Below are 19,302 nucleotides of genomic sequence, written 5' to 3' on the forward strand. Positions count from 1 at the left end.
TGTTTGCGTGGGTTTCACCTCCACAACCCAAAGATGTGCAGGTTAGGTGGATTGACCATGCTAAATTGCCCCTTAATTGGAAAAGAAAAATAATTGGGTACTCTAAATTTATTTTTAAAAACATTCACATTAACCCTTTGTTTTGTTATGGACCACGCTGATGGTATTTGCAAGGTTATCACAATTTGAAACAGCAGTTCATGGGGGTGTATAGTTTTGTTTTTATAATGTTGTGAAGACTCGCATGAAGCCCTAGTGAGACTAACCAGCCCAGTTGTCATGTAGCAATTATTAAAGGCTGTTTATTAAATTAAAGAGAAGACAAATATACAAACAGAACGACAAATAATTGATCACTAAACACATGCACCATTTATGTAGAACATACCTCTTGTTCACAAAGTATATCTATGATCTCTGAACTTTCCCCACACAACATCCAAATTAAATAAGTCTATAAGTCAAATCCAAATTATGGTTACCACACAATATAGAGCTGATAATTAATACTGGGAACCATCTTTTCCTGGTGGAGTGATGATAATTCAACTGCCTTTACGAAGGTTTCTGCACCGCCTTGGCTCTAAGACCTGGATGCGGGTCTAGCTTTCTAGCTGAGAATTGTGGCCTCTCCGGCTGTTAGATGTCAACTCCCCTCTCTGCTTCTGAGTGTACTGGAATTTCTACCATTTTTTCCCCTTTGATTCTCCATTTTGTGTATTTGGCTGTCTGCCTCTCTCAAATTCCTTGACTCGAGAAATTAACGTGTATACCGCCACTGATCTTTTCTACGTAAGCTGTTTCTACTAATGGGACAATTGGCACCTGATTCTGTCTAGATGCCTGCTAACCTCGTTACCAGGAAAGTCGCATTTCATTTTGCCTTTTGAATGGTGGCTATGCTGTTGCTGGGCATATTTCTACCTGTTGCTGGGCAGACCGCATTCTATCATGCCTTGTTAAATTAGTTTTTCTGCTGCTACTCGGCAGATCCATGACTGTGCTCGATATCCCTTTTTCTTAGCCCAGGATCCCAATGTTTTACTAACCATGGGCGGATTCTCCCCCACCCGGGGGGGGGGGTTCCGGCATAATGGAGTGGCGGGATCCACTCCGGCGTCGGGCCGCCCCAAAGGTGTGGAAGTCTCCGCACCTTTAGGGGCCAAGCCCTCACCTTGAGGGGCTAGGCCCGCGCCGGAGTGGTTTCCGCTCTGCCGGCTGCCGGGAAAGGCCTTTGGCGCCACGCCACCCAGCGCCGAAAGGTCTTCGCCGGGCAACGCATGCGCGGGAGCATCAGCGGCTGCTGACGTCATCCCTGCGCAGGGGAGGGGGTCTCTTCCGCCTCTGCCATAGTGAAGACCATGGCGAAGGCAGAAGAAAAAGAGTGCCATCACGGCACAGGCCCGCCCGTGGATCAGTGGGCCCCGATCGCGGGCCAGGCCACTGTGGGGGCACCCCCCAGGGCCAGATCGCCCTGCCCCCCCCCCCCCCCAGGACCCTGGAGCCAGCCCGCGCCGACTTGTCCCGCCGCTCAAAAGGTGGTTTAATCTACGCCGGCTGGAGAGGGTTGACAGCGGCGGGACTTCGGCCCATCGCGGGCTGGAGAATCGGTGGGGGTGGGACCGCCGACTGGCGCGGTGCGATTCCCGCCGACTGGCGCGGTGCGATTCCCGCCCCCGCCGAATCTCTGGTGGCGGAGAATTTGGGACACGGCGGGGGCGGGATTCCCGCCAGCCCCCGGTGATTCTCCGACACGGTGGGGGGCCGGAGAATCGCGCCCCATGTTCTTAACGTACCCTGTTGCCGTCAAAAATTTGTGCTTGACGAGTCTTCAGTTGTTGGGTTTACTCTTGCATCCTATGTATGAACATTAGACACTCTGGCACCATCCCTGTGTACACAGAGGATTGGAAGATTATAGCCAGTGCCGTCACAATTTCCTCAATTACTTCCCTCGCTATTCTCTGATACATGATCTGGTCTCAGTGACTTAGCAAAGTACAGCCAACCTTTCTGATACTTCCTCTTTACCAATTTGTCGGTGTTCCAGTGTCTCATCTATCTTCTTTCACAATGACTTGGGCAGAATCATCTTTTTGATGAAGACCTGTGCAAAGTACATATTCAGTACCTCAGCCATGCCCTCTGTCTCTATGCATAAATCCTCTTTTTACTACCCTTTTACTTTTATATAGGGCTCAAGAAAGCTTGCAATCTCTTTTTTTAATGTTCCTTCTGAATGTTCTACATTTGGCTTAATTCTCACTTTTATTATCAACCTGATATTTGTCGTTTTTCTGCATAATATTTCTCTCTCTTTCATCATCCAGGGAGCTCTGACTGTTTCTTCTACCTTTCCCCGCATAGAAATGCACCCAAACTATCTCCTCTTTAAAGGCAGAACACTGTTCCGATACAGCACTACCTGCCAATTTAACCTGGGATGAGGGCGACATTCATTCTCACCCCACTGAAATTAGCCTTCTCCGAATGAATTATTCCTACTCTGGATTGTTCCTTGTCCTTTTCCGTCGCTAACCTAGACTCTTATGGATACTATTCCCTGAAGGTTGCCTGAGTGACAATTGACCCATCCCATTTCCAGATCCTGATACAGCAATGTTGGGCTGGAAATTTACTGACTTGGAAAATTCTCCACTTGGGTGACTCCTCTCCCACTCTACCACTTACACTATTACTATTCCATTCTATAAGGACAATTGAAGCCCTCCCATTATGGTTCGCACCTCTCTCTAATCTCCTTGCAAATTTGTTCCCCTTATTTTCTTCAGTATTAGTTTGTGACCTGTACAATACACCCAGTGTAGTAGTTCCTCTGTGCTTCTTTGCTACAACCAAGTCTATCCTGTTCTTGACCATCAACCACCCCAACAGCTTCTTACATCAGAAGTATTACATATGCTGTAAAATGGGATTAGAATAGACAGGTGCTTGATGGGAGGTGCAGACACGATGGACCGAAGGGCCTCTTTCTGTGCTGTGAAATTCTGACTCCATGACAATCTCTCCCTCCAGCAGTATAATGTTCTCTGTGATCCCCTCTTCCTCCTCTTTTCTTTCCTCCATTATCTTTGCTGAACACCTCGTAAATATTCAGGAGTATTTATAATCCAGTTCTGCCTGTTTTTGATACAGTATCATACTCCCTGTGCCTGAAGCACCCCCGCACCCACCTTACTAACCACGCTCCTTGCGTTAGAATGCACACTGTAAAGCTAATTTAGAATTTTATTTCCCTCCTTATTACCCAAACTGCACCTAATGACTTTGGGCCGTAACTTCTGAGCTCCAGGGCGGTGTATCTAGGGGGAACCCAAAATGTGCTGGGCAGCCCCATGAACGTTTCCAGTTAACAATTGCATGGCAATTGCCTGAAGAGTTCAAACCTCTGAGGGGCAATAGCCCTGCACTGGGAACTATTCAAAATGTGATTTTAAAACGCACACTTTGGATGGTTCTGACTGTCTTGCACATGGACCGGGTTAGCTCAGTGGGCTAGACTGCTAGTTTGTAATGCAGAACAAGGCCAGCAGCGCGGGTTCAATTCCCGTACCTGCTTACCCGAACAGGCGCCAGAATGTGGGCTGTTTGCAGTAACTTCATACTTGTGACAATAAAAGATTATTATTATTATTATTAGTTACCCAGAAAATGTTTGAAGAACGAAAAATCAATTTCTGACGTCTGGATAACTATCGCACTGATCCACCCAAAACCCAAAATGTTCAACTTACAACAGAAGAAGGCGACGAATCTCTCCAATCGGCCCATAATTCTGCCCATACTTTCTAGCGGGTCTGACACAAACAACAACAGGTCGTCTGCATACAGCAACACCCAGTGCTCCCTACCCCCCCTTGCAATCCCTTGCCACTCAGCTGACGACTGAATGGGCCATCGCCAAGGGCTCAATTGCCAATGCAAATACCAATGGTGACCGTGGGCGCCTCTGCTTCGTTCCCCTATGTAATCCAAAATACCCCAAACTCCTCTCATTCGTACTCACACTAGTCACAGGGGACGCATATAAAAATCGAACCCACGCCACAAAGTTCAGTCCATACCCAAACCTACCCAGAATTCCAAACCGATACCTCCACTCTACTCGATCAAAAGCCTTCTCCGGATCCATGGATACAATAACCTCTGGTGCCCTCCCCCCTGACAGTCTTCATTACATTCAGCAGCCTCTAAATGTTACTGGAGAGCGGCCTACCTTTCACAAAGCCCGTTTGATCCTCAGAGACAACCTCTGGCACACACCCCTCCAGCCTATGACCTTCACCGGTACTTTCACATCTGCGTTCAACAAGAAAATGGGCCTGAGGAACCCACACTCCAGGGGGTCCTTCCCCTTTTTTGGAATCAACGAGATCATCGTCTGTGATGATGTTGCTGGTAACTCGCCCTTCTCCACCACCTCACTGGACATCCCTAACAAGTAGGGGGCTAACTCTGTCACAAACTGCTTATAAAACTCTGTTGTCAAGCCAACTGGGCCCTGGGACCTTCCCCCGACTACATCCTACTGATACAAATCACCTTTAGCCCCACCTGCTCAATCAACAACTTCCCTTGTGTTGATCTCACTATTTTATAGGGAGGTTAACTTCAATGTATTTTTTACTCCTATTATTTGTATCCCTCAGATTTTCATTTATTGAACATTTTGGAACCCTGTAATACTGCTATCCTTGGTTGTTTCATTTTAACCTCATCCCCTCGATCTGTTTGATTAATTGAGTACTGTTGGGTGTACTGTGAAAATTTGAAAGGTTTTTTCAGGCAGGCTGATCAATCAATCATCGTTCTTCAAGGCAATTAAAACTTGGGTAGGCCCCTCAATTTTGGTTTGATTTCTAACCCCCCCCTCCCCAAACCCAAGAATTTGTGCACCTTCACTCATTACTGAACATGGGGAAAATAGGGTTAACAGGAAACTATACATAAGCGGGTGAAGAAAATTTACAAAATCAAAATCTTGAGACTCCGTATACCTGCACAGCAGCAAAGGTATATAAAGTTGTCCCTTACATCAATATCTATAAAGAGACAGGAGAAAGATTCCTTCATATCCAGCCTGTTTTTGAGGTCTAGGTCCGCTGGTACCAGCTTAACAAGATGCCAACATTTTTTTGATGTTAACCCATATTGTCTGCTTTTCTATGCTTCCTGCAGCGCTCCTATTTTATGATGATTCTTGTATTTTGAAACCTGCGATGTGAGGCCTAACACTTTCTGTCCTCCAGAGGAAGGGAGGGAATACTAGTAACTAGTGTGCCTACCTAAGATTAAGTGGTTCTGCGTAGTGACCCCTTTGTTGTCCAAACAAGAGGGAGTTTTAAACTTTAACATCATTGTGTCCACATCACGTGGTGTTCAGTATGGCAAGCTAGCATTTAACTTCAAATTTGTTCAGCTATTTGTTTAGATTCAAAGACTAGTAGTGGTGGATGACAGGTAGCAAGTGGTTGTGAGAAAGAGTTGCTGCAGGAAAATGATCTTTACTGGCTGAGTGTTGCCCTAAGCCAGATTGGAGAGGCTTTTCATGTCTCCTCATTTTGAATATTAATTGCAAGTTTTATTTTCTGCACTTCTTGCATGTAGAGACGCTGTGGTTGCGGCTGACACTGAAGAGTTCATTAAAGAAGCGACAGAAATCCCAGGCTTCTTGGAGAAAGTTGAAGAATGTAAAAACGTGTTGGCGGCAGACGCTGTTGTTCAATCAGGTAAATCAGGTTTAAAAAGGGCTCACTAGACTGATTCCTGGGATGGCAGGATTGTTGCATGAGGAGAGATTGGGTCGACTGGGCCTGTATTCACTGGAGTTTAGAAGAAAGAGAGGGGATCTCTTTGAAACGTATAAAATTCTGACAGGGCTGGACATACCGGATACAGTCACAAAAAACTCAACCCCCTCAGATAGCCCAGAGGAGTATAGAAAGCACAGGGATCAATTTAAAAAAAGGAAATAAGGAAATCAAAGAGAGGGCATGAAAAAGTATTAGCAAGCAAGACTAAGGAAAACCCAAAAATATTTTACCAGTATATAAAGAGCAACAGGATAGTTAAGGAAAAGGTGGGACCTATCAGAGATGAAGAAGGAAACTTGTGTGAAGATGCAGCGGATATGAGAAAAGTTTTAGACAGACCTTTTGTCACTGTATTCACAAAGGAAAGGGATGATGTGGATTATAATAGTCCAAGAGGAGCAATGTGAAGTATTGAATAAAATAATTATGACAAGAAAGGAGGTATTCAAGGAGTTGGAATCCTTGAAAGTGGACAAGTCATAAGGGCCGGATTGATTGTTTCCCTAGGAAGTTGAAGGTCAGCGAGGAAATGGCAGGTGGCTCTGTGGATTATTTTCCAATCTTCACTAGACACCGGGAAAGCACTGGAGAATGCAATTGTGGTCCCGTTGTTTAAAAAGGGTACAAAGGAAAGGCCAAATAATTATAGGCCGGTTGGCCTTACTTCGGTGGTGGGCAAATTGTTAGAGTCAATCCTGAGAGATCAGATAAACTGTCACTTCAAAAGGCATGGACCAGTCAGGGATAGTCAGCATGGCTTTGTTTAGGGAAGGTCATGCCGTACAAATTTGATTGAAGGACATGACTAAGAAGATCATTTTAAAAAGTACCTGGATCGGCACCTTGGGTGCTGTAAGCTGCAGGGTTATGGGCCGGGTGCAGGAAGATGGCATTAGGAAGGGCACCTGGGTATCTGCGTTGGCATGGTCAAGATGGGCTGATTGGCACCCTTCTGTGCTGTATCTTTCCAATGGTTCTATGGATGTTGTTTCCTTTGGCTGTGGGGCCTGGAACAAGGAGTCACAGTCTTAGGATACAGGGTAGGCCATTAAGCACTGTGATGAGGAGAAATCTCTTTAGTCAGAGGAATATATTTAAGAAGGAAATGGATTTCTAGACTCTAAAGGCATCAAGGGGTAAGGGGAGTGTGCGGGAATTTGTTGTTGAGGTAGATGATCAGCCATGATAATTCTGAATATTGGAGGAAGCTACTCTAATGGCCTACTCTTATTTTCTGTTCCTAAATTGTTGGGGTGAGCAGTTTTACCTTGTGTAGTAAAGGAGATGGCCAGCTCTTTTTCTGTTAAAGCTGCTGTGCTTTGCTATTCTCGCTCTGTGGTGTAGAGCAGTATGCTACAATAATCAAATGTATGGTTGCCTTCCCCACTGCAATCACTCTCCACCTTCAAGATTTATGTGATCTTGTGTTGTGGTTGCCTCAATCGTTTTTGGACTGCAGTTGCACCTTTTAAGAGGCAAGTGTTGGTGATGTTCTGGACACGAGTCTCTATAATTTGACAAGCATTAAAAAGGTGACTGTAGGAATTGCACTTCTGTACGAATTGTTTAAGAGTCTAAGGTATAAAATTATTCTGTACCATCCCGACAGCGGTTTGCTCTTAAAGAAATTTGTTATCTGTTCAATTGAATATAAATGTTGTTTTAAAATGTGAAACCACTGCAGTGGTTGGATTTCAATCTTTTGAGTTGCTTTTGGCCAATATCACTGCTGGCAATTCAGAGCATCTAAACTGAATAAGAACCTTGCAATGTCTTTCACGATGTCTGTCACTTATATACTGAAAGATCAAACACCCAGGATTATGACGTGAATGTAATACACCAATATCTTTGCCTCATGGTTTATGAGATGGTCTAAATAAGCTGCTTTTCCCTCCTTTGTAATTTATTCTGTAACTCTGTTGATAAAATATACCCTTGGCTTGTATTCCCAGGGAAAGAAGACAAATACCCCGAGGTGGTTTTCCTTGGAACTGGATCTGCCATCCCAATGAAAATCCGAAATGTTAGCTCCATTATTCTGAACATCGAGTGAGTCTCTTTTTTTTCTCAAAGCGGTCTGCTGATATTGTAGATTGAGGAGCATTCTGTTGCAGTTGTTTTTTTAAAAAACACATAATTACATAATTTGTGCTTTGTGTTTCGTATTTTGTCTGTTTGTTTTCGTCCTAGCTTTTGGCCATCTCCCCATATATCTCCCCCTGTGGCTCAGTGTCACAGTTTGTTTCATAACGCTGCTGTGAAGTGCTTTGGGATGTTTGACTATGCTAAACGTGCAATGCAAATGCCTGTAAAGTTCATAGAGCTCTTGTAGTAAAAAAACGCACTAATTGGTCGACGTCATGGAATTTAAAATATATATATTTAAAGTCCAGTCAATTCTTTTTCCTTTTGCGGCTTGAAAAGCGACAGCTGGATATAATTCTGTTGCTGGCAATCTGCGGACAATTATATTTTCCCTCCTTCCTGCACCACTTTGAGTTATTGAGACCTGCTTTGAGTTCTGTGCTGGCACCAGCCCCGTTACGCTTTAAGGAGCATTGAAGTTCTTTAGTAAGGAACAACCGATAATCAAATTGCTGCAATTTTCCTTTTACTGTGTCCTGTTACTAAGGTAGAAAGTCAACAGATTTCAAGAATGAGAGTAGGAAAGAAGGTGTAGTAATGTTACAAGAATCCTTTGATCCTAATTAAACTTGTTTTACTGTTAGCGCTACACGCTCTCTGTTATTAGATTGTGGTGAAGGAACCTTTGGACAGCTCTGTCGACACTATGGCAATGATGTGGACATGATCCTCTGTAATTTGTCAGCCATCTTTCTGTCTCACATGCATGCTGACCATCACACAGTGAGTATTCTTCTTTACGATTTGCCTAATCTTCAAATCTGACGGGTGTCATTTGTTTTTTTTGGCCCATAAATAAAAATGTACCTGTTCTTGAAAACTGAAAATTTTAACCTGTTAGGATATTGAAGTAACTTGATCCTGGATCTTACTTTTTTCTGAATAAACAGATGTAGGCTGGCAAGGTTGACTTGGGGGGTGGGGTAAAACTGTTGTCCCTACTGTCCCTTTGGGCATTCTCTGTCTGTTCAAATCCAATAAATTTTACACCCATGGGATTTACACCCACGGGGCAGCACGGTAGCATTGTGGATAGCACAATTGCTTCACAGCTCCAGGGTCCCAGGTTCGATTCCGGCTTGGGTCGCTGTCTGTGTGGAGTCTGCACATCCTCCCCGTGTGTGCGTGGGTTTCCTCCGGGTGCTCCGGTTTCCTCCCACAATCCAAAGATGTGCAGGTTAGGTGGAGTGGCCATGCTAAATTGCCCATAGTGTCCAAAATTGCCCTTAGTGTTGGGTGGAGTTACGGGGTTAGGGTGGAGGTGTGGACCTTGGGTGGGGTGCTCTTTCTAAGAGCCGGTGCAGACTCGATGGGCCGAATGGTCTCCTTCTGCACTGTTAATTCTATGATTCCCACTCTGGTTTTAGTCTGGGGCTTATCTTGACCATTGTCTCTGAGAGTTTTGTGTGTGACGATCCCAGTTGGTATTACAACTTAACGGGAAGATCCCAGAATGGAACTCTGGCCCTAAATACCTTTTTAAAAACGTGGACGAATGGAGTCACAGGACCGTAAATTAGTTTTAATGATGAGAAAAAAAAGATTACACATGGAAAAATTGGATTATTAAACAACACTCCCCTTTAGTTTTGCACTTAGACATGTGTTTTAAGATTAACACTGATTACAAAGTACATCTTAAGCTACAATGGTCTCATTAACACATAAAGGCCCTTTTAAGCACACATGACGACTGATAAGACACAGTCCTCTCCGAACCCAACTGAATGTCTGTGGATTTCTTCCCCAAAACCCACCCCCGATGATCTGTATACTATGAGCCACCTTGTCTCACTGAACTCCAGTTTCATACTATTGATTTCAAATTCCACCTTCAAAAGTCACATTTTAAAACATGCTTTCCCTCCACTGCTCCCATCGAGGTTTTACTTTCTGATTTTTCACCTCTCCTTCAGGTTTCCTTTGTCTGAAAGGCTTTTACACAAACTCCAAGGTTCAGCCACCGCTTTCCACAATTCATTCAAATAATGTCCCCCAAAATGTAGTAATTTTTCACAACCGTAACTCTACTGCAGGCATCTTTCTGGCCTCACGGTCCAATGCCTTTTCAACTATGTGACTTTTAATCTGTCCTGGTTCCCAATTTCCTTGATTAACTCCAGGCCTCTTGGAAATTTCTCTAGTTTCCTAAACTAGCTGGACTTCTGGGGCTGGATTCTCCGATCCCCGACACCGAAATCCCGTTCAGTGAGGGGGCGGAGAATCCCCAATGATGCCCAAATCGGGGGCGGCGCCGCTTTCGCGATGCTCAACCCCCTGAAAAGTGGCGTACTCTAGGAGTACGCCGCATGCCTTATCCAGAGCCTCAGGCCATTGCCTGAGGCCCGCCGGGCGATGCTCCATCCCTTACTGCATGGGACATATGTGGTCTCACCTGTCGTGAACTCAGCATGGCTGCTGTGGCCTCAGTCCAATGTCGCCACAGTCGGGGAAGGGCTGATCTGTGGGCAGGGGAGTCTTCAATTGGGGCTGGGGCACTGCAGGGGGGCGGTCCGGGGCGTGCGAGTGACCAAAGGGCGGGGGGTACAATTATTGCGGTCCGGGTCCGGAGGGGAACTATTTTTGCGTTCCTGGTCCGCGGGTTGCGTCCGCCATGAAGCATGCTGCGGGCCCCCACCATGCCACGGACCCAGCAATTCTGCAGGCCTTATCGGCAGCTAGAGCAAGGAGCTCTACGCTGCCTCCCTGCTAGCCACCCGCCGCCCCGAGCAGGGAACAGTTTTCCTGGCGTAAAACACCACAGTTTTCACGCCAGCGTGGGGACTTGGTCTCCCAAACGGAGAATCCAGCCCCTGTTTTCTTTTTTTTTAAGAAGTGTGCAGAAAGGAAAGGCTAGATTTTTATTAATATAATTTTAAAAAGATAAATTCAGAGTACCCAATTCATTTTGCCAATTAAGGGGCAATTAAGCGTGGCCAATTAACATACCCTGCACACCTTTGGATTGTGGGGCTGAATCCCACGCAAACACGAAGAGAATGTGCAAACTCCACACAGACAGTGACCCAGAGCCAGGATCGAATTGTGGCAGAAATGCTAACCACTGTGCCACCGTGCTGCCCCGCCCAGCATCTGTTTTCCTAACCATTCCACTATCTTTTGGCTTTTCTCATAGCAGTGCTGAGAGAGATGTTCCCTCTTTAGCCTTCTAAAACCAACTGCTTCCAGCAGAGCTGCGAGATCTGCCTTCTTTCTCACTACCTATTTCCAACTGAAATCAAATTGGCTAAATTAAAGCTTAAAAGCTTCTCTACCTTGCAATGCCCCAGTTGCTAAGCAACACAGTTGAAATTGAAACCAACTCCCACACATTCAAACGCCTTTGTCTAACATTAATCTAGTTATAAATTTTACTCGTCCAGGCACAGAAACATGAATGTGAATGCCACAAGCCACTTTATGGAGACAAAAGTCTGCATGTTAGTAAAGTAAAGGTAGTTTTAAGGGATTTATACTTGTATCAGTAAACATTAGAAATATTGGGCGTCATTCTCCGACCCCCCGCCGGGTTGAAGAATCGCCGGGGGCTGCCGTGAATCCCGCCCCCGCCGGTTGCCGAAGTCTCCGGCACCGGATATTCGGCGGGGGCGGGAATCGGGCCGCGCCGGTTGGCGGGCCCCCCCCCCGCTCGATTCTCCGGCCCGGATGGGCCGAAGTCCCGCCGATAAATTGCCTGTCCCGCCGGCGTGGATTAAACCACCTTTTGAACGGCGGGACAAGGCGGCGTGGGCGGGCTCCGGGGTCCTGGTGGGGGGGGGGGGGGGGGCGCGGGGCGATCTGGCCCCGGGGGGTGCCCCCACGGTGGCCTGGCCCGCGATCGGGGCCCACCAATCCGCGGGCGGGCCTGTGCCGTGGGGGCACTCTTTCCCTTCCACCTCCGCCACGGTCTCCGCCATGGCGGAGGTGGAAGAGACTCCCTCCACTGCACATGCGCGGGAAACTGTCAGCGGCCGCTGACGCTCCCGTGCATGCGCCGCCCGGACATGTCATTTCCGCGCCAGCTGGCGGGGCAACAAAGGCCGTTTCCGCCAGCTGGCGGGGCAGAAATCCCTCCGGCCTAGCCCCTCAATGTTGGGGCTCGGCCCCCAAAGATGCGGAGCATTCCGCACCTTTGGGGTGGTGCGATGCCCGTCTGATGGGCGCCAGTCGGCGGACATCGCGCCGTTTCGGGAGAATTTCGCCCATGGTATAGTTTTAAGTGGATTTAGTTCAATGTTTCTGTGCCTGGACGAGTAAAAATTATAGTTAGATTCATGAATGTTGCCCTCCCGTGCTGCAAACCTCCATGGTTAAATGCAAGATGCAAAATACAGAGTCGATCAACTCATTTGTAAATGTTACCTTCACTCGGCTTAATGAGCATTATGAAGAAGCTCTGATCAGTGAATCCTCCTGGAATTCTTGATATACCCGTATTAACCCCTTGTACTGCTGAGAGAGGGATTTAGGGCAGATACTGTGCATATATTCTGCTTTGAGAGGGATTGTACAGAAACTGTGTATGATTACTGCAATAAGGTAATCACTGTGTGACTCACAGTGCAGCTTTCTTGTTCATTTCCTTTTGATAATAAATCTTGATGTATTACAGGGCTTAATAAATGTATTGTTGGAACGAGAAAAGGCTCTGGTAAGTTGGATTTCTTTTTTGATGTGTTTGAATAAATCTGAAACAGGTGCCCAATTGCACATTGGTTCTGAGGTTTTCGTGCAAGAAAGCTGGAACATCTTAGATAAAAGCTTAATTGGTACAAGTTTGTTTAAACTCGGTGTTGCCTTTTTAAGAAAGAATTCCATGTGCATAACTGCTGTTCCCTGGGCAAGGAGGAGAGCAGGCAATCTTCTCCCCGCCTGTGTTTATGATGTTTGTGGTCCTGTTGGGAATTGTCACGTTCCCCGTTTAATGCAAGAAACCTGGAGCTTTGATGAATTGTGTGACAATGCCACGCTCATAAGAAATTAGATTCTTGCACGTCTGATAACAAAGAATCCAGCCCTCCCACTAAAGATCCGCAGACACTGGTGCAGACACTGGCGCGTACGCTCTCCACCAATACTGCTCAACTTGCTGAGTGTTTTTGGACTTTTTTCAAATTTGCAAAATTAACAAAAGTACTGCCCTGAAACCTCTCCAATATTGGGAATAATCTGACTGGTCTTGAGTGAGAATAGGTTTCTTTCGTTCATGGAGGTCAGTAGAGAGATTAATTGGGTTGGAGAGTGGGAGAGACACCGACTCTGATGCGGTCTATTGAACCGTGGTATCCATCCAGCTCCACTTCCGTATTTGTTCCCCTTAACCCTGAAAATGGTTTTCTTTCAAGCACATAACCAGCAGCTGCTTTGATAGTTACCATTAACTCTGCCTCCAAACACCATTTCAGGCAGAGCATTCCAGATCACTACAGCTGTCTGTTTACTCACGTCACTTCTGGTTATTGTGGCATTTGCGTTTTAATCTGTGGCCTTTGGTTACAGACCCATCCGTCTCTGGAAGCATTGTCTCCTCGTTTACTTGTTCAAAATCATTGATCATTTGATATTCTCTATCAGGTCTCCCCTTTAGCCTTCTGTACTTAGAACAACGCCGATTCTCTAGTATCTTCACATAACTCAAGTCTCTTAACGCTGGTACCATTTTGTTTAATCACTGCATCCTTTCGAAGGCTTTGCCACCCTTCCGAAATGTGTCCAGAACTGAACACAGTACTTTAGCTGAGTGCGGCATAACCAGTGAGTTTAGCACAAGCTCCTTGTTTTTGTATTCTATTCCGCTGTTAACAAAGCCAGGGGTCTTGGATATGTTTTTTTTAAATAGCTGCCGTCTCAACTTGTCCTGCCAACTTTTAAAAATTGGAAGACACTACCCTCTCTGTCCCTGCACCCGTTTTTAAAGTTCTACTGTTCAATTTATAATACCTCTCCTCATTCTTCCAATTAATATGTATGTCTTCACATTTCTTTGCATTAAATTTGGGGCACAACTTACCGGCCTCGTCATCCCCGACTTGGTGATGCGACGAGGACGGTGCATCTCGCGAGGTGCCTCTCGTGAAATATGCGACCTCTGACACATCTCGCAAGATCACCTGAACCTCGTGAGACGTCGTGATTTGGATCTTGCCCAGGCTGGGTGAGATCCAGACATACATATTTAAATGAGCCGTACAGCGAGGCCTGGACAGGGCGCCATTTAGTACTGGCCCACAAAAACATGGGCCAGGCGTAAAGGCACTTTGGCGGTTTCCCAGGCCATTAGAGACCCCTGGTGGTCGGGGACGGGGCAGGGTGGCTCTCTGGCATCCAGGCACCATGGTGTTGCCAGCCAGGTACCATTGTGCTGCCACCCTGGCACTGCCAGGTTGGCAGCAACACTGTCAGGGTGGCATTGCCGAGGGTCGAGGCCTGAGGCGGCCATGCCCAGGAAAGAGGGCTGAAGGGCGGTTTTGAAGGGGCCTCACAAAAGCTGGGGGGGGTTAAGGGTGGGGTTTTGAAAGAGGGGGGGGATGCCTGCAAAGGACGGGGCCCTCATCGATCCCATGGCAGGGTGTCTTCATTTGGGGTGGAGGGGGTGGAGTAATACCCATTTGTGCGGGGGGTGACATTGCCCATGAGTAGGGGATGTGGGGGATCCTCAAGCTCACCTAGAAATGAGACATCCTTTCAAAATGGTAGCCCGAAAAAACTTCTGAAGTGTGGGCTTGACCAGGGAGAAACTTCCAACAGTCCAACAAAATGACTAAGTTTGGTTGAATAGCTGTGTGGATCTCATCCAAAATGTCGCGGTAAACACCCAGCCAAGCTCGCCCAAAATGACACTTAGAAATGTTTTGATTGAATCGAGCTCTTCGTCTGCCCATTTCACCAGTTTTTCTATTTCCTTCTGAAGTGTCTTGCTATCCTCCTCACTGTTCACTGAACTTTGCCCTATAAACCCAAGTCCAGCAATATACATACAGGAAAGAGCAGCGATCTGACACAGAGCCCTGAAGAATGCCATTGTCTACATTCCTCCTCACTATGAAACAATTGTTTACCACCAAATCCCTGAGTTCTGTCCCTTAACCAATTTTGTATCCACGCCGCCTCCATCCGTTTTAATCACATAGCTTTAATATTACTTAAGACTTTGTTATTTTTCAATTTTGCCCTCTGTTCACCAGCAGTAAATGCAGGTTTTTTTTTTCAGGTTTCACTGGGTAAAGCCTTCAGCCCAGTTTTACTCGTGGGCCCATTACAGATCATGACTTGGTTGAACCAGTACCATAACCATTGCCAAGAGATTCTTCGGCACATCAAGTGAGTTTACACTCGGGAGAATAATTCTGTAGGTCAAGCTATGTGTTTTTGGGTGGGGACAAGGAGAGAGGTGAAACTGCGTAAAATAAGTCAACCTAATTATGGTTTCCTGTCATTAAAAAAAAGAAGTTGGAGGAGTAAAGTGCAGAACAGTTCCAATAAACCTTTCAATGCTTTGGTCAGGTTCTCTGCACTTGAGTTTAAAAAAAATTTCAAGTACCCAATTCATTTTTTTTACCACTTAAGGGGCAATTTAGTGTGGTCAATCCACCTACCCTGCACATCTTTTGGGTTGTGGGGGGTGAGACCCACACAGACATGGGGAGAATGTGCAAACTGAACATGGACAGTGACCTGGGGCCGGGATCGAACCCGGATCCCTGGCGCCGTTAGGAAGCAGTGCTAACCATTGCACCATTGTCCTGCCCTGTGCTCGTGAGAGTTTAAATGTATTAAAATAGTTGCCAACATTTATAGAGGTGATTACGCTTCATAAAAGTTCTTAATTGGCTCATCATAGAATTCGTACAGTACAGAAGGAGGTCGTTCGGTCGATTAAGTCTGCACCGACCCTCTGAAAGAGCACTAGGCCCGCTCCCCCGCCCTATCCCTGTAAACCCACCTACCGTTGATCACTTAAGGGGCAATTTTAGCATGGCCAAACCACCTAACCACATCTTTGGACTGTGGGAGGAAACCGGTGCACCTGGAGGATACCATGCAGACACTCGGAGAATGTGCAAACTCTATACAGTCACCCAAGGCAGTCGTGTCTACCATCTACAAGGTGCATTGCAAGAACGTGCCAGGTTCCTTAGGCAATACCTTCCAAACCCACGACCATCTAGAAGGACAAAAACAGCAGGTACCTGGGAACTCCACCAGATGGAGATTCCCCTCCAAGTCGCTCACCACCCTGACTTGGAAATATATTGTCGTTCCTTCACTGTCGCTGGGTCAAAATCCTGGACCTCCCTCCCTAACTGCACTGTGGGTGCACCTACACCTTGGGGATTGCAGCGGTTCAAGAAGGCAACTTACCACCACCTTCTGAAGGGCAACGAGGGTGACCAATAAATGTTGGCCTAACAAACGAAGCCCTCATCCCGTCAATTAATTTTTCAAAAAAGGCTGGAATTGAACACGGATCCCAGGTGCTGTGATGCAGTAGTGCTAACCACTGTGCTACCGCGCTGCTCCAAAGCAGTTTGGGTCAAGTTGCGAAAAGGGATACATGAACTGAGCCAAAATGTTAAAGTTGAATTCCTTAAATAGGCCCAGAGTGTTGTTCTGTAGATTTTATTTTTTTATTTTGTACTGAGACTTAATATTTGCACTGCCACAATTATTAATAATTATCTATGTTCTGTTGACTCTAAATTGAGTTGCGGTTACGGATAATCAAACTTTGCTACGAATAATCAAGCTCATAATAAGTTGTCTCTCCAGACTTAGTTAACTGTTAAATATATTACCACTATCTGGAGAACAGGGGAGAAATTCTCCCCAAACGGCGCGATGTCCGCCGACTGGCGCCCAAAACGGCGCCAATCAGACGGGCATCGCGCCGCCCCAAAGGTGCGGAATGCTCCGCATCTTTGGGGGCCGAGCCCCAACATTGAGGGGCTAGGCCGGAGCGGAGGGATTTCCGCCCCGCCAGCTGGCGGAAACGGCGTTTGTTGCCCCGCCAGCTGGCGCGGAAATGACATGTCGGGGCGGCGCATGCGCGTCAGCGGCCGCTGACAGTTTCCCGCGCATGCGCAGTGGGGAGAGTCTCTTCCGCCTCCGCCATGGTGGAGACCGTTGCGGAGGCGGAAGGGAAAGAGTGCCCCCACGGCACAGGCCCGCCCGCGGATCGGTGGGCCCCGATCGCGGGCCAGGCCACCGTGGGCCCCCCCCCGGGGTCAGATCGCCCCGCGCCCCCCCCCAGGGACCCCGGAGCCCGCCCACGCCGCCTTGTCCCGCCGGTAAATAGGTATTCTAATTTACGCCGGCGGGACAGGCAATTTCCCGGCGGGACTTCGGCCCATCCGGGCTGGAGAATCGAGCGGGAGGGCCCGCCAACCGGCATGGCCCGATTCCCGCCCCCGCCCAATCTTCGGTACCGGAGACTTCGGCAACCGGCGGGGGCGGGATTCATGGAGGCCAACGGCCATTCTCCGACCCGCTGGGGGGTCGGAGAATGACGCCCCAGATTGTTTCACCATTGGTGAGACAGCCTTCCTCCCGTCTCAATTCTGACAAAATCTGACGACACTAGAGATTGAGACATTGCGTGTCAATGAGATTCACAAGAATGGCCCGAGGGATGAGGAACCTCAGTTACGTGGATGAATTGGAGAAGCTAGGTTCGGCATGTTCCTGAGAAAACATTGAGAGACGATTTGATAGAGGTGCTCAAAATCACCAGGATGTGTGGACAGACTGGATAGGGAGAAACTGTCTCTGCTGACTGAAATGTCGAGAACCAGAAGGCCAAGATTTAAAGTGAGTGGCAAAACCATCAAAAGCGGGAGGTAGAAAAACCTTTTTTCAAATGGCGGCTGATTAGGATCAGAAATGCACTGCAAGAGAGCATGGTGAAGACAAATTCAATTGTGGCTTTCAAAAGAGACTTAAGCAATCGTGTAAAGTAAAAGAAATTGCAGAATTATGAGTGGGGTGGGTGGGGGGAGAGGTTAGGACTATGCGCGTTGCTCTCGCAGAGAGTCCGCACCGACGCAAAGACCTGAATAGCCAACTTCAATGCTGTAACCACCAGTCATACGGCACGGTGGTTAGCACTGCTGACTCACAGCGTCAGGGATCTAGGTTCAATTCCGGTCTTGGGTGACTCTAGAGTTTGCACGTTCTACCCTTGTGCGCGTGGGTTTCCTTTGGGTGCTCCGGGTTCTTCCCACAGTCCAAAGATGTGCAGATTAGGTGGATTGACCATGCTAAATTGCCCCTTAGTGTCCAGGGATGTGTAGCTTAGGTGGGGTTCGTGGGATAGCGCTGGGTCTAGATAGGGTGGTCTTTGAGAAAGTTGGTTCATACTCGATGGGCCGAAGGGCCTCCTGCTGCATTGTAGGGATTCTATGATGGTGATGATGAAAAGTCATTGGGTATTTGAACTTTTGTTCCAAGAATTCACAGTATCAGCTTATATCTCCTTTGTTCCATCATCCGTACAAGAATCATCTGGTTAAATATCCTATTTCTATCCAATATGGCCCAATTATAAATATGTATATAAGCATTATCCATACAATTCATTCGTGACATTGGATAATTATAGAACACATACACACTTTTGACGGCTAACGAGCTGAGTTCGACTCCACTTAGGCTCTGAGCTCCCAATTATAAATGGGATGTGATCTTATTCTAGTCATGACATTTCCATTAATCATCAATTCTGACATTATTATTCATACCATGCACTGCTACGGCTGCAAATCTTAAGGTTCCTGAATAATCACATCATTCACATTGCGTACAATGCTATGCTAGTTGCAAAAAGCCGTTTTCAGTCTGCACAGCAGAGTTGTGGCAATTTTGATTTTAACCGTTTCGATTCTGTGCTCAAAGAACGCCTTGACCAACAGTCCATTTTCTGGGTGTAGTTTACTGCAACTATCATAGTGATAGCTGGATGGGAAGGACATCTTTACTCCGAAGCTACCGAGAACCTTTGATAGTCATGGGAATTCTGGCTGCTATAGGTGGATAGGGGTTGCACAACCGGTATCCTGTTTTTAAAAAAAATTCTTCCGCATCATCAGCAGTGCCAGCATTTGCGCCTCCCTAATTGCCCCTTTAAGGTAAATTAAAAGTCAGCAACATTACTGGGGAGTCTTGAGCCATGGATTGACCAGATCAGGATGACAAATTACCTTTCCGAAGGAACATGGGTGAAACAGAGAGGGTTTTTACACCAGACGATTAGATTAATTGTCACTCATTAAAACTATTATTAATTTTCATTCCAGATTTTCTTTTCAATTGAATTTAAGTTTTG

The 19,302-nt window shown here is 46.8% G+C and overlaps 1 protein-coding gene across 1 annotated transcript in view; it reads left to right on the forward strand.

Moving 5' to 3' along the window:
* The window catches only part of elac2 (elaC ribonuclease Z 2), a 73,431-nt gene that overhangs the window by 37,469 nt on the left and 16,660 nt on the right, over positions 1–19,302 (forward strand). Inside the window, exons 15-19 of the mRNA XM_072483124.1 lie at positions 5,629–5,750; positions 7,790–7,886; positions 8,567–8,705; positions 12,595–12,633; positions 15,193–15,302. Of these exons, the coding sequence (XP_072339225.1) occupies positions 5,629–5,750; positions 7,790–7,886; positions 8,567–8,705; positions 12,595–12,633; positions 15,193–15,302 (507 nt within the window). The remainder of the gene's footprint in view (positions 1–5,628; positions 5,751–7,789; positions 7,887–8,566; positions 8,706–12,594; positions 12,634–15,192; positions 15,303–19,302) is intronic.

This window comes from Scyliorhinus torazame, chromosome 18 (assembly GCF_047496885.1).
Source record: "Scyliorhinus torazame isolate Kashiwa2021f chromosome 18, sScyTor2.1, whole genome shotgun sequence".
Classification (NCBI taxonomy): domain Eukaryota; kingdom Metazoa; phylum Chordata; class Chondrichthyes; order Carcharhiniformes; family Scyliorhinidae; genus Scyliorhinus; species Scyliorhinus torazame.